The 14,776-nt window shown below is 55.4% G+C and overlaps 1 protein-coding gene across 12 annotated transcripts in view; it reads left to right on the plus strand.

Annotated features, from left to right (window-relative positions):
- EPN2 (epsin 2) overlaps positions 1-14,652 on the plus strand; it is a 51,969-nt gene extending 37,317 nt beyond the window's left edge. For 3 of the 12 annotated variants that reach the window (XM_081583603.1, XM_081583614.1, XM_081583615.1), the window contains 7 exons: positions 2,213-2,325; positions 3,604-3,696; positions 4,362-4,536; positions 8,304-8,477; positions 8,721-8,807; positions 10,732-10,944; positions 12,140-14,652. In XM_081583603.1, coding sequence (XP_081439729.1) covers positions 2,213-2,325; positions 3,604-3,696; positions 4,362-4,536; positions 8,304-8,477; positions 8,721-8,807; positions 10,732-10,944; positions 12,140-12,441 — 1,157 coding nt within the window. In that variant the 3' untranslated portion in view covers positions 12,442-14,652. Of the gene's footprint in view, positions 1-2,212; positions 2,326-3,585; positions 3,697-4,358; positions 4,552-8,303; positions 8,478-8,720; positions 8,808-10,731; positions 10,945-12,112 lie in introns of all 12 variants that reach the window. The other 9 variants (XM_081583602.1, XM_081583607.1, XM_081583608.1 and 6 more) reach the window with 5 other exon arrangements.
- The last annotated feature ends 124 nt before the right edge of the window (positions 14,653-14,776 follow it).

Consider the following 14,776-nt stretch of genomic DNA (forward strand, 5'->3'; position numbering starts at 1 on the left):
AGCAGGGTGAAGGGGGGTGGTGGCCCTGCAGGAGGCACCAGGTTGGGGGTGGGTTTCTGGTTCTTCTCCTGGCCTGAAGTTTGAGAAAATGTGGGCCTGTGTGGGCTCCCTGTCCAGCCTCCCCCTGCGCGTCCTCAGCCAGGGTGGTGGACCAGGCAGGACAAATGGGAGCCCACCGTAGGGGTGCCAGCTTTGCGCTCCTCCCCACGGGTCAGTCTCAACCGCAGGGGAAGGGTAGGGACATGCTCGTGCTCCCAGGGTGATGAGCTTGTGTGCACAGGGCCTGCCTTCCCTGGAGAGCATAGCTGGGGCAGAAAGCAGCAGAGACCCAAGGGGACTTGCTTTTCTTACTGCCCTGTGAGTGGTGGGCCCCACAGAGTGGGGCCAGGCCAGGCTCTGGTGGCCGGAGGGCCCTTTCAGGCTCTGTGCTCACTGTCCTGTTCTCTGGCACAAGAGGCCCTTTGTGGGGCCGAGATGCTGTCACTAAGGCAGGAGCATCTCCACCGGACGCCGCCCTTGCAGCTGAGGCCCGTGTGCGCTCAGCTGACGCTCTGGGCTGGTGGCTGTGAATTCTGCCATCTGCGCGACTGAGACCCGTGCATCCGCTTATAAAAACCACAGCATTTAGGGGAATACCCTTTGTCTGATTTCCACATTGATGTGGTGAGCTATTTCCGTGTGTGCCGGCCACACATTATTCCAGCAGCGTCAGCTGGGGGGACGCAGACGTGCACATTTGCATTTGAAGCCGGGCCGGCTGCGCAGCTGTGCAGAGAGGCACCGAGGACAGGGCGCCTCACTTCTCCGGCCGGCCCTGCAGAGCCCTGGCCTATTCATCCTGTCCCGGGCAAGTCAGGCTCTGTGGCTGCACGGCCAAGTTCAGCTTTCCCTGCCAAGATGGGGCTCTCTCTTCAGAGCCCTTTGGGGGTATAGGGTGGGGTCTGGGGGCCTGGTTTCCCCTTGGGGAGTAAGTGGAGGATGATGGATATGCAGGGTTTGTTATAAACTGAGGGTTTCGTGAGGCAGCCTCAGAGATAGTTCATCAGGAGCCGGCGGGGAGCGGGCGGCCCATGGGGCCATGACCTGGATGAGACAGCCACACTGATCATGGGAGAGCCTCCTCCTGCCCCCCACAACTGTCCCCAACTGTCCCGCTTCCCTTGTTCTCGCCAGTCTGGGTGGTGGCATTGCTTCTAGAGCACAAGGACGCCAGAATCTGCTGTCTGTGATGGGCAGAGGTGAACTTTTGGGACCAGACATGCTTTTGTTTGGGGATGTTGTTAAGAAATCGAATAGTTAAGATAGATTTGAGAACATTTTGTTACCATCCAGCTTTATTTCTAAAGGAATGCTTTGGAAAATTGGGGTGATGGACTGGGATTGGACTTGATTTTACTTAGAAAAGCATCTTTGTGTTTTTTCTATAACTGCAGCGTTTTTTGCTCTTTGACCTCTTCATTGGCTTAGCATACACATGAGGCAGTTGGCCTTTTTTTTTTTTTTTTTTACCATTTCTCTTGGTTGACCGTGAATCATAGTGAACACACTGTGCTCCAGGCCTGGTTACTCCAGATCAGTCTCCTCACTGTGTTTGCGTGTCTTTCCTAAATGTAGGACAAGGCGACGGCCTTTACAGGCTGCCCCAAACTGGCCTGCAGCCTCGCCCATTGGACTGCTCAGGGACCCCAACTCAGTCTCGCCTCTCCCGCCTTACTCACTGCAGCCAGAGCACAGCCATCTAGAAACTTCAGTATCTGAGCTCTTCCCCACCAGTTAATTTCTCCCAAAGAAGCAGATTCTGAGAGGCAGGCTTAAGTGGAGATTTAGGCTGAAACAGCGTTTGGGGTCAGGCGATCTTGAGAGGACCTGTTAGTCCACAGAGGCCTTGGGCTTCTTCGAATGATGACCCACCTTTTCCAGAACTGTGCCCTCGATCTTGTAAAAACTCAGCTCCCCTCCTTGAAGCTGTGCAGCTCTGCCATGGAGGCAGGTCTGATCCCTGAGAGGCCGGAGCTGGCCGTGCCTGTGCCCCGGGGTATTTTTCCTGGTGGGTGCTGGGCAGCTGCCGTGCTTGCGATGTTCCTCAGCTGTGATCTTGGGGTAGTCACAGACACCCCCTCTCCCCACCTAGGTGGACCCGTGGGTGTGAGGCAGGAGCGGGTGGCTGACCAGGGAACGCTGGTCCTTCACGGTGACTTTGCCTCTCCCACAGCCACCTCCCCACGGGTGTCCTCGGAGCTGGAGCAGGCAAGGCCACAGACGAGTGGGGAAGAGGAGCTGCAGCTGCAGCTGGCGCTGGCCATGAGCAGAGAGGTGGCCGAGCAGGTGGGTGCTAGCAGGGACACGCCCCAGCAGGGAGGGCCCGGGCACAGCCACACAGAGGAAAGGCTTTCAGGACATTGGTCCTGGGGACACATCTGTCAGAGGTGCTTCGCGAGATGCTCCCTCTGCACCCTGTGTGCAGAATATGATCCACAAGGTGGCTGGAGAGCACCTGGACTCGGAAAAGGACAAGACAGGCTGGAGGGAGGGCCCGGGAGAGTAGAGTGCTAACGTCCAGAGACGGGCGTGTGTTTGGTCTCCCTGTTACGAGCACACATCACGTAAAGATGGAGAAGGAGGGGAAGGAGAGGCCAAGAGGACCTTTAGAGGGGTTGGCCCTCTGCTGCCACTCTCAGCCCCGACTTGCTGTCCTGTGGTTAAAAAGGGCGAAGCAGTGTGGCATGGCTGTGTCACCCTCTCGCTTAGAAGTGCCGTGAGGGACAGGCAGGGGGTCACATGGAGGCAGCTGTCCGTCCCAGTGTGGCTGGTCCCCCTGTGACTGGAGTATCCTGTAAGGTCCACAGTAGCAGACAGCCCCCATGGCGGCCCCTCGGTCCACACGACTTCCGTGTTGGGTCCCACCCCACCACTAACGGCCCAAGGGAGGTACAGAGAGCTCACAGGGAAAACGGGGTGGATGGACATGCCCATCCAGTGTGGTTCCTTATCCCATCTTAGAGTAAATAAGACACAATGAGTGTATTCACTTATATTTAATTATTATATTATCCATTTGTAAAAGCTTGAGCAGCCCAGTCTTATATATGGTGACTGTGCTTTGAATAAATATAAAATACAATGGACCATTTCTGTTAGAAATCAAAAATAGGAACACTTGTTTTCTGGAAGCACAGTGGGGGTCAGGGTGAAACGGCCTGTGACCTCTCCCCCTTCCAATTCCTTTCTGGATTGTTTGTGTTTGTTTGTCTTTTTTCTGCTCCCTCCCGATTATTTGTGTTTTATGAAGAGACATATTGCTTCCATAATTAGAAAGAATTTTAAAGTCATTTTCATTTTAGAAGTATTCCCCTTCTCCTCTCTGGTGGTGTCTGTGCCCTGGGCTCCCTGGTGGGACTGGAAGTAGGTGGGAGTCACACAGGCAGGTGGGGACCCTGGGTGCACAGAGGAGATGGGAGATGCTCGCTGTCCACCTTGTCCTCAGACCCTCCTTTGAAGTGACTTGACGATACAGCTTTAGTTTCCGGCTGTGGCGGGAGGGCCTAGCTGAGTGGCGATGTTGTGGCCATAACCACCAGCTTCGAGGTCCATTGTGCTCCACAGGAAGAGCGCCTTAGGCGGGGCGATGACCTCAGGCTGCAGATGGCCCTGGAGGAGAGCCGCCGAGACACGGTTAAAGTTCCAAAAAAGAAAGAGGTGGGTGCTTCACAGGGCTGGGGAGGTCACTGTGTGAGATTCTCCCAAGCCCACCCCCATGGCTTTGACAGCAGGAGTGAGGAGAGGGCAGAGTGCACACTTCTGCCTGGGTGGTGGGCCCCCATGACCCCTCCTCGGCCCCCCCCCAACAACCATATGGCTCCAGCTACTGCACATCAAGTGCTCTGAGACCTAAAGATGACTGCTCTGCCCCCGACAACCTCACCATCCTGTCGGAAGGCAGAGCCCCCCAGGGCCAGGGGCTCCATTGGGGCCTCCCACCCTGTTACAGTGCTGCGGGCTCTGAGAGCAGCCAGGATGGCCATGAGAGTGGGAGGGTGAGCCAGGCCCCAGGAGAGAGGGCCTTGGGTGATGCTGGCCATTGTAGGGCCAGGTGTGTCAGCGGACAGCACCTGGAAGGAGGCAAAGGCTGCATTTTCCCAGGAAACCCTGAGGACTGGTCGACAAGAGGGCACGTGGCACATAGGGTGGAGCTGGGTCTTCACTGGGAAGTGGTGATATGTGGGGGCAGTGGGAGTCCTGCGGTCCTCTGGGCACCCGAAGGCCTTCTTTCTGGAATAAGCCTGGGCAAGTGCAGGTGATGGGTGGACATGTGCCGCCAAGCAGCAGACCTCACCTGCCCCCTTCCCTGCTCGTCTCAGCAGCACAGCTTGCACCCGCAGCAGACCACGCTGTTGGACCTGATGGACACCTTGCCCAATGCAGGCCCTGCTGTCCAGAAAGCGGAGCCCTGGGGCCCGTCCACCTCCGCCAGCCAGACCAACACCTGGGGCGCGCCGGCAGCCCCGGCCAGCACTGCGGACCCCTGGCCGTCATTTGGTAAAGACCCCTCTGGTACATCTCCCCTGCACACTTACTGGATGAGGGAGGGGCTACGGGCACTCTGCTCACCTGGCAGCGGTGGGCTTGGTGACATGGTGACACCCAGGTGACGGGGTGGGTGTCCAGGCCTCCACACCCCCTGTAATGCCCTCCTGAGGGTGGTGGTTCAGAGCTCCATTTTGTCCTATTGTGAGGAACTTTGCTTGGGCACATTTCTTCTCTGCTTCCCACATGCACTGGAAATGGCTTGTGTCTCCTCTGGAACACAGATCAACCCTCAGCCTCAGGATTGCACCCGGGTTAAGAAACTATTATATGGCGTGAAATGTCTTGAGTCAAGCTGCTGTGATTAGCTAGAAATTTTGACATGCTTAAATGACCAAATTAAAGTAATTCTTCTTACTTGGTATTTAAAGCAATAGCGAATCTGTTTACTAGGCTAAATGAACATTTTAGAGTTCTGTTTAATGCCAGTGTAAAGTGAACTTGTGACAGGTGATTCAGATGTGAGCCTGGCGCCATCTGTTTCATCTGGTTGGAGACCTTGGGCACATGGGCTTCCTATCTGCTGGGAAGGGCTTGGCTACAGGCTCTGTGACGGTTTCCCAGCCAGCCCGCCGCTCTGGGAGCCCCCCAGGGACACTCAACCCCGCTGCCGTGGGTCATCTGTGGACATCCTGTCTCGCAACTTTGAGTGTATCTTTTGTGCCCATGTCTCTTGGGGCCTTTGTCTCTGCAAACCAGAACCCCATCTTTTGTATTCAGCTCAGTTCCCTAGCAGTTTGCTGAAGTGTACCAAATGCTAGGTTCTGTTCTCCCATGTGGGGACCGGGACAGGTGCAGGTAGTGGTCCTGCCCTGGAATCATACAGCACGTGGCCCTGATGATTTCTACTTGGCATGTTTTCAGAGCTCATCCACATGGTAGCACACATTCCTACCTCACCCCTTTTTATGGCTGAATAATATTCCATTTTATAGATTAAATCATATTTTGTATAACCATTGAGCAGTAAGAGATGATTGAAACCTGGAAACTTTTTTTTTTTTTTAACAAAGAATGGATATTTTTGGCTGTGCTGAGTCTTCGTTGCTGTGCACAGGCTCTCTCTAGTTGGAGCTCGTGGGCTCTGGAGCACAGGCTCAGTAGTTGTGGCGCTCCAGGCTTCGCTGCCCCACAGCATGCAGGATCTTCCCCAGAGGAGGGATCAAACCCAGGTACCTTGCATTCGCAGGCAGATTCTTAATCACTGGACCACCAGGAAAGTCCATAACCTTAAATTTTCAAATCAAACCTTTAAATGTTGACAATGGATTTAAAAAATTAAGAGCATGTTTGGAGCTCATCAGAGTACAGCTGGGGTGGCCTCGTGTGGTTTGTGACCTCACATGGTTTGTGGACTGCCGCTTTGTGTCTGCTGCTGCTTGCCTGACCCGGGGCCAGCTCCTTGGTTCTCATGCACTTTACTCTGGGCTGTGTGAGGAGGTGACATGGGGGCTGCAGGGTGGGACTGCACCCCGAGTATGTCAGAGAGGCCGTCTGATGGGCAGGACACCAGTCATATATGGCCCCAGTGCAGACAGGTGGCTCTATGCTGGGGCCAGCTTCATCCAGCAGCGGAGCCAGTGTCCTCAAGAGAGATCCTGCCGATACTCAGCAGAGAGTAAGAAGAGTTTACCAACTCTGTGCTGTCAAACCTAAGGACTTAGACAAAGTGGATAAAGTCACACTCAGCCACACTGGTGGAAGGACACCTGTGAACAGGATAGTCCTAGAGTCACTAAAGGACCCCAGTCAGCCACACATCTCCCCCTCACCCCCAGGTCACCCCACAAGCTTTGCTTGGAGGTCTGACACCCCACAGGAAACACCTCCCCTTTACACAAACTCCTGTGGGCTAGCACAACCTTAATACCAGAACCAGACAGAAGACGCCCACTGTGAGAACAGACATGTCAGGCCAGGCTCACTTAGGAATATAGATGCAAAAACCTTCAGCAAAGAAGCAATTACAAAATCAAAATGAGAAAAACATAAAAATGATATAGTACATTATGAAAAACTTTGTTTGCAAGGACCAAGTCAGGAAATGCACTGTTGTTGTTTAGTTTCTAAGTTGTGTCCTACTCTTTGTGACCCCCATGGACTGTAGCCCACCAGGCTCCTCTGTTTATGGAATTTTCCAGGCAAGAATACTGGAGTGGGTTGCCATTTCCTTCTCCAGGGGATCTTCCCCACCCAGGGATTGAACTTTCATCTCCTGCAGTGGCAGGCAGATTCCTTACTACTGAGCCACCTGGGAATCCCCAGGAAATGTATTAATGTACCATATTAATAAACCCAAAGAGAAAAATCATGCAGTCATGTTTGTAAAAGCAGAAACAGGTTGACAAAATTCACCAGCTGTTCATTGCAAAAGTCTTAGCAAACTTGAAATAATGCAGAGCTTCTGTAACCTGATCATCAGTTTCTGAAAGGAGAAAGAAACTCCTTTCAGAGTTTCTTTGAAAGAAACTTACCATGACGGTAAGTCATGATAAATGGTGCCATTTAATGGTAGATGTTTAAGAGCAAGACCTGGACGCAGCCTGCGCCCCTGCCGTGTGTTGGGACGGGTGGTCCCGGCCAGCACAGCAAGACAGGAAGAAGAGGAACTCAAAGAGCTTCGCCACCATCCTTTATGAGAGATGGGAGAGAGTGCATAGCTACCAGGGAGGGGTTGTTATTAGAATTACTGTGAGAATGAATAGGATGAATTTTGGTGATTAGAACTGAGTTTAGTAAGATTGCTGGATATGAAAATTACTACGTGAACTTCAGTTGTTTCTCTGCATAACAAAAAGGTAGTTAGAAAATGAAGTTTTAAAAATATACCAGTCCCTAGGACTTTTACAAAAGTTGTATAAATCCCTTATGGAAATAAAAACTAAAGTAAAAAGTATTACTGAGGCCACGTGTGGGGATGGAGCTCCTGCGTGTCCTGGAAAGCACAAATCAGAGGAAAACCCTGGGGGTCCTGCCCCGTCCCAGTTGAGAACTTCTCCATTCTTCAAGTGACCCCTTAAGGAGGGTGAAGGGAAAGGCCGCAAGTGAGGAGAAGGTGTTTGTCACTCATGAAAGAGAATCAGCAGCCAGATGTGGAAAGAACCCCACCGATGAGCATGATGGAGAAACACAGCCCCTCGGGAGGCGAATGGAGTCAGCACCTCGTGGGGGACAGGGGGAGTCGTGAGGGGCTCCTGGGGAGCGGCGGCCACACAAGCACACCCGCCTCGCCTTCTCTTTCTCAGAGCAGAACGTCACACAGCAGGAGAGCAGCACAGCTGAGCCTCCCAAGTAAAACTCGTGAACACAGTCTTGTGGTGTGTCTGCTGGGCACCTGATTCAGGGGCCCCGCACCGCTCACCCAGGGGAGGTGCTGACCATTGGGACGGGGTGCAGGGGCAGGTTATAGGCACCTGCAGTGCTCCGAGGGGGGAGAGCCAGCGCGTGGGTGCTCTTGGAGTCAGCCCCCTCCCCACGGACAGTCTTTGGGCATAGAAGTGTGTCTGTCCTTCAGGGAAGAGCTTGTCCAGTCCCGGGGAGTTGCTGTGGTGGCACCCAGGTGTGTGCCCTGTGCTCTCTGAGCCACACGGGTCTGCCGGCAGGCTCTGCGGCCCTCTCTCCCCGGGTGCTCCTACCACCCAGGGCTGGCCCTCCCCCTCTCGCTCCGGCTGCCCAGCCATTTCAGCGGGCATCTTCGAGCCAACCCTACCTCTCCACAGGTGCCAAGCCAGCCGCCTCCATCGATCCGTGGGGGGCACCCACTGGAGCCGGCACACACTCTGCTCCCAAGGGCTCGGACCCCTGGGGCGCCCCACAGCAGCCAGCCCCCAGCGCTGGGAAAGCTGCTGACCCCTGGGCTGCAGCCTCGGCTGCCAAGCCTGTGTCTTCGTCTGGTAAGACCCCCTTCCTGGCTCCTCTGCTTCGGTCTAAGCACCCCACTCTGCATGGGGAGTCCCTCTCCTGGTCCCCACCCTGCCCACCTGGTAACCCAAGCCTGTGCTTCACCTTCCCCCTCCTCAACTGGCTCTCCGGTTCTCCCCACAAGGGGCAGAGATGCAGGCCCACCCCGGCCCAGGTGGGCAGTGGAAGGCAGGGAAGTGGAGGCCCCCTGCAGTCACCACCACTCTCTCCCCCAGGGTCCTTCGATCTCTTCAGTAATCTGAATGGTACAATTAAAGATGACTTCTCTGAATTTGACAACCTCCGAACTTCAAAAAAAGCAGGTACATGAGGTGGTGGTGGTTTCCGCACTGTTCTGTGCCCTTGACCAACCCCATCTCTGTGGGGATGACAGTCGTGAGCCCAGCGACTCCACGCGCTTTCCTTTTGTCTGACTCAGAGCTGGGGTGACTCAGGGTAGCAGTGGATGCCCTTGAGCTTTCTGTCCTCTCTCTGGGCCGCCTTGGCCTCCTGCCCTGGGGCTGCCTGCAGAGGCTACTGCCCTGGCTTCCAGCCCCACATGGCCCCTGCCCCACCTCCATCTGCCTTCCTCCCAGCTCCGCAGAGGTGCCCCCTTTTCTAGACCACTCAGGTCTCTGTATGGGCAGGCATCTTTGACACAGACACACACACAGAGGCATGCACACACAGATACATGCACATACATACACCCAGACACACATGCTCACACAGACACACATATACACATGCATACATGTGCGTACATGTGCGCACACACAGAGACACACATACACACTTGTGCGCGTGCACACACACACACAGATATATGCACACACAAGCAGCTCCCGCCCTGCCCATCAGCCACTGTGCAGGAGGCCTGACTCCTCCCTGTGTGCCCCTAGGCTGGGAGGGGTCAGGGTAGAGGGCAGAGGGAGGGGCTGGATGCCCTCTTGACACACCCCACAGGGCTGGGGACAGAGCATCCTCAGGGCCACCCCTCCTGCCAGAGCAACTTTTCTCCTTTCTCTCTCCTCTCGGCTCCCCCCTCCCCATTTCCCACTGCTTCCTGTGCCTCCCCCAGCAGCCAGGCTGGGCTGGTCTAAGGTAGGGGCAGCCTGGCACCCCACGCTACCCCCAGGCCTTGCGGCTTGAGGGGCCAGAAGCATCTTAGAACTGTTGCTTCCTGGGCTCTTGTTTTGCCACATGAAGAAAGCAGCAAGCTTCTGTGTGTCCTCCACAGCCAAAGCACAACCTAACTGTCCATACCTGCTCCCCGCACCTAGTGAGAAGTCTGAACACGCTTCCCTGGGCCTGCGAAGTGTTTACCCCGACTCCAGAGGAGTTCCACTGTATCAATAGAAAGTTTGGAAAAGCTTACGGAAGAAAATGAGAATCGTTTCCAATTCTTCCATGTGCTCGTGGCCACCAAGCTTCATTCCAGTACTTTCCTGAGCTTTTACATACGGCCTTTGTCTCACACGGGCGTGAGAGAGTCCAATCCTGCCCCCATGACTTTTTGGAAAAACAGATTGAAAACATTTTCTCTCAGCATTAAAAATCCTTTAGAAATAGCTTTGTAGTATCTCAGCGATGTTACTGAATCTTTCGCTTAGGGAAGGACGTTTCAGGTTGACTTCTAGGTTTTGTGTCTCTGTGCGGTATTTCTCGAGACCCGGCTCCTAGACGTGGGGCTGTAGGGACAACGAGCAAAGACACCACTATTTCTAGGAACCTGCATCCACATTGCCTTCTCACATCTTGGCAGAGCATCCATGTCCTGCTGGCCTGTCTCAGCACACCCTCTATTGGCTGAATTTTTAAAAATCATTTGCTTTCTTACTGTTGAGACATTCATGTTCATTGTAGAAACTTTAGAAAATGAAAACATCCAAAAGATGTAATTTACTCACGCGTAGCCACCAACCCACAATGCCGTCATCATGTGTGTGGAGACGGTGCCGCACTGTTGGTCCCTGATTCTCTCGGTTGGTCTCTCCCTTATCATGCCTTCTGTCCCTGGACTCAGGTCTGGTGATGCAAGCCCTGTCCTGTGGCTCCCGACGGCTCCACTTTGGGGCTATTGGGAAAGCTCTGCCATGAACGTCCTATCCTCTGGGGGAGCCGTACACGTCCCCAGCGAGGCAGCGTCTGAGGACATCTGGGATCTGGACACTGCAGGGTGGGATGCACCTGTCCTGGGCCCCCACCCTCCAAGCTCACCAGTCCATGTGTGTCCTTGTCTTGCAGCCAAGGCGGCCTCTCCACCAGCCCAGAACAATGGAACCTCCAGCCCTGATCCCTTTGAGTCTCAGCCCCTGACTGTCGCCTCGAGCAAGCCCAGTGGTGCCCGAAAAACCCCAGAATCCTTCCTGGGCCCCAATGCAGCCCTGGTCAACCTGGACTCGCTGGTGACCAGGCCAGCCCCACCGGCACAGGCCCTCAACCCCTTCCTGGCACCAGGTATGTGGCTTCCTGGGTTCCCCCAGCTGCCCACCCTTCTTGAGAGTGGCTCTGGGGCAGGGCTGTGGGCGCTGACCTCCCCTCCAACCCTGGGTGGACTTTTCTCACAGGCCATAGGCAGGTGGGGAGCATGCTCTGGAGCGCCCGCATCCTGGGCCAGCCCTGGTGCCTCTTGGGGGCCTTGTGAGGGGCTGGAAAACACCCCCTCCTCTCAGTTGAGACCACTGAGCAGAAGCTGCCCCTGGCTTGGTGCCCCCAGCCAGGGTGACCCTCTAGTAGGCACCAGTTTGGGACAGTGCTGAGGGCCAGGGGAGCCAGGGTTGGCTGCCCCCGCTTCGGGTGAGTGTACCTGGGCCCTCTGCGCCGTGCTTCAGGGACCCTCACTTTGCCCCTGCTGTCGGTTCTGCCTCTTCTGGGGCTGGAACTCTGCCCTCTGTCCCAAGCCCATCCTTCCTGCTGGTGGGCTCTCCACCCTCAGGGGCTCCACAAGGCTGCAGGACAGGCCCCAGCCCTGGAGTCGGTGGCCAGGGCCCCATGTTCCACCCCAGTCCCGAGCCCCTGTGTGCTCACACCCTCAGCTGCTTGAGCCGCTCACCAACCCTGCCGCCCACCGAGCGGGCTGTCTTGCTTCTCCCTAGGTGGGAGGGTCAGACCTACCCTTCGGCCCCAGTCCAGGCAACCCTCTTCCTTAAGGAAGTCCCTGCCCTTCCCCAAGTTTTCCTTGGGCTCTCCAAGAACAGGAACGGGTCACATTCAGGGCATTTGGCCTGAGGACTTGGCAGGGCTGAGCTCTGAGACCCTCTAGCAAAAGTGCAGAATCCCCAGCTGTGAGCTCCTGAGGGGATAGGGGTCTGCGTCTCTCCTTGACTGCAGGACTTCTCAAAGATTTCCTGAGGTCAGGATCCCCGGCTGCAGCATATGGGGACTGCTCTCAGGCTGCACTGCTCGTCCCGCCTCCCCCCCCCCCGCACCTGTGGTTGCTGCTGACGGTGCCCAGGTGCCAGCCTGGAGTAGGCGCTGGGCCCCGTAAGCCTGGCCCATCACTTGGCTCCTCACAGCCTGAGTTTCCTCCTCTGGACATTGCGCCCGGAGGCAGGGCTGCCTGGGTGGCCTCCCTGGCGTTGCAGTCCAGCCCCCGGGCCCAGGGTCGCTGCTGCTCTGACCACAGCCACTGCCCCTCCCACTCTCTCCCCAGGTGCCACTGCCGCAGCCTCGGCCCCCATCAACCCCTTCCAGGTGAACCAGCCGCAGCCACTGACGCTGAACCAGCTGCGGGGGAGCCCAGTGCTAGGGGGCAGTGTGTCCTTTGGGCCGAGCCCAGGCGTGGAGCCTGTGGCCGTGGCCTCCATGACCTCCACGGCCTCCCACCCAGCCCTGGGGGCCAGCAGCTCCTCACTGCCGCCGCTGGGCCCTGCTGCGATGAACATGGTGGGCAGCCTGGGCGTACCCCCGTCGGCATCTCAGGCCACCGGCACAACCAACCCGTTCCTCCTCTAGTGCCCGGCCGGGACCCGTGCAGAGCATCCGTGCCGAGGACACCGAGCAGGGACTGTTGCTTGTGGAAGGGGTCGGGGAGCAGGGGTGGGTGGGTGTCAGGGCGTCCCATCCAGCTTCCTGAGCAGAGGGTGTGTCTGTGGTCCCGGGCCTCAGTCTGAGGGGCGAGTGGTGGCGGCAGACAGAGGCATCACACAGCATGCGGGTCCCCAGGCCCGTGTCGTGTGGGGGCCCCCTGACCCAGCCTGGCCATTCCGCTGCCTCCGTGGGGATCCGCCAGCTCTCGGGGGCTTGGCCAAGGCGGCAGCTGTGTGCAGTGCCAGTCCAGCCTCAGCCTAGGGTCTCTGGGACACCCTCGCCCAGGACCCGGCCCCCACCCCCAGCCCCGGGGACACCCAGGCAGCCCCAGGCATGGACCGGATGGAGTGCTGGCACCCTCAGACACTGACCTTTTGGGGACGCGGTTGTGCGTGTTTTACTTTTCTTTGACTCGCGTGTTGAGTTCAAAGTGAACGCCACCACCGTGGAACAACTCTTGAATTAAATCCACTAGAGAAGCTTTAAACTAACCTGAGTGTAGCCCTGCCACGTGCTCCATGCTTGTATGCGTTTGCACAGATTTTGTTTAGTACAGTTTCATATTTGAGTTTGCAGAATTATTGAATAGTCTTTTTTTGGCTAATATTTTTATAACGTGGTTCTTATTTAACTGTCTAGTTTTGATAGAATTTACCAGGTCTGGCTGAATTAAGATATTGGCAGTGTCATGTTAGTGGTTTAAATTCTCTTATTTATGGTTTTAACTCTGTAAGAAAATTTAAATACGAAGAGACAAAAAAATGCCTTATGGAAAAACTAAAGCAAATTCTTTATAGGAAAAATATGGGAATTTGATTACACATAAAAGATGATGTTTATTTAAAAAAAAAGAAAAACCTACAATAGTAACAAAAAATCATAGCCTCCAGTTGCCTTTTCCTTTAACTCCCTTTTTTGGTAAATTACCAAACTGACTTGCAGCCTTTCTGGCTGGATCCTAAGAGAGAGGCTATTTTTCTTATGTACCAACATGAAGAAAGTTAAAGACAAAATCTAACATATGAATGTGACTCACCAGGTTTTATCAGCTAACTTCTGTGACTGAAGGCATGCACAGTTAACAAGACTTGTATTTACATTGGAAACATGGGATGGAACCCTATCTCTGTGACCTCCCCCTTAACTCCACCTTCAGGGCAGAGGTGGGGACAGTGCTGGCAGCTTGTCGGGGGGCAGTGGGGCCCCACTCTGGCTCCTGGGGCAGCCCTAGGCTTATGGACTGAGGCTCAGGCCTGGCTCCCACACACTAACCTGCCCTCTGACACATGTTGCAATGTAGAAATAACCATCTCTTTCTTTGGAGAGGAACAAAAATCACTCATACAGAAAAGATATTAAACATGCACTAATCTTACCTCCCTCTCCCCTGCTTCCTTTGCCCCACCCACCACTATTAAAGTATTAAGTCACAAAGATCAGAAGAGACTCACTCCTCCCCAGAGAAGGGACATTGGCCCTGAGTCCCATGTCTGGTCAGCTGGCCTGGTGCGCACGTCAGTCTCCATTTCCACAGTGGACGTCTCACCTCCAGAACCAAGGGCAGTTAACACCAGGTCCCTCTGCTTGCAGTGCTGGGCACGGGAGGCTGACAGAACAGCCTGGAGAGCTCACCCTGCTCCTCTCGGGGGCCACCTCCAGCCCAGAGAGCTGGGCTGGACTGTGGGCTCCAGAGTCATCAGGAAGGCCGGTCTGGCTCTCCTCTCCCAGCAGCCCAGGGGAGGATAGGCTCGGGGCAAGATGGTCCTCCAGGGAGGGGTGAGCTGACGCCTGTGCAGGTGGCAGGACCACACTACTGGGTGATGGGGCCAGCGATTCCTCATCAGTTAAGAGCCCTTCCTGATGTGACATGGGCCTCCGAGGCCCAGGCAGCCTCAGTTCCCGCCCCTGCTCAGACCCGTCCCTGGGCACCTCTTCCCATTGCCCATTGCACTGATCATGAAGCCACTGGCACTGCCAGAATGTGGGATGTGTGCCATCAAGCGCCCTCCTACCAGGTGCCATGGTGGGGGTGTCGCCCAGCTGTTCTCAGTCCAGGGGCAGGTGGCTGGTTTCGAACTCGTATTGACTATTGATACTTATTTACTGTATAAATATAATTTATCATTTGTATCATGATGCGGTTTCTGCCTGTGTCCTTCCCCTGCCTCCACCCTCATCAATCCCAAGACACTGCAAGGGGCCGGCTCAGGAGCCAGTTCCCACTCGGACCCAGCTTGGCCACTGAGCTGGTCCCGGTGCC

This window comes from Giraffa tippelskirchi, chromosome 3 (genome assembly GCF_054371585.1).
Source record: "Giraffa tippelskirchi isolate mGirTip1 chromosome 3, T2T-mGirTip1v1.2.pri, whole genome shotgun sequence".
Classification (NCBI taxonomy): Eukaryota; Metazoa; Chordata; class Mammalia; order Artiodactyla; family Giraffidae; genus Giraffa; species Giraffa tippelskirchi.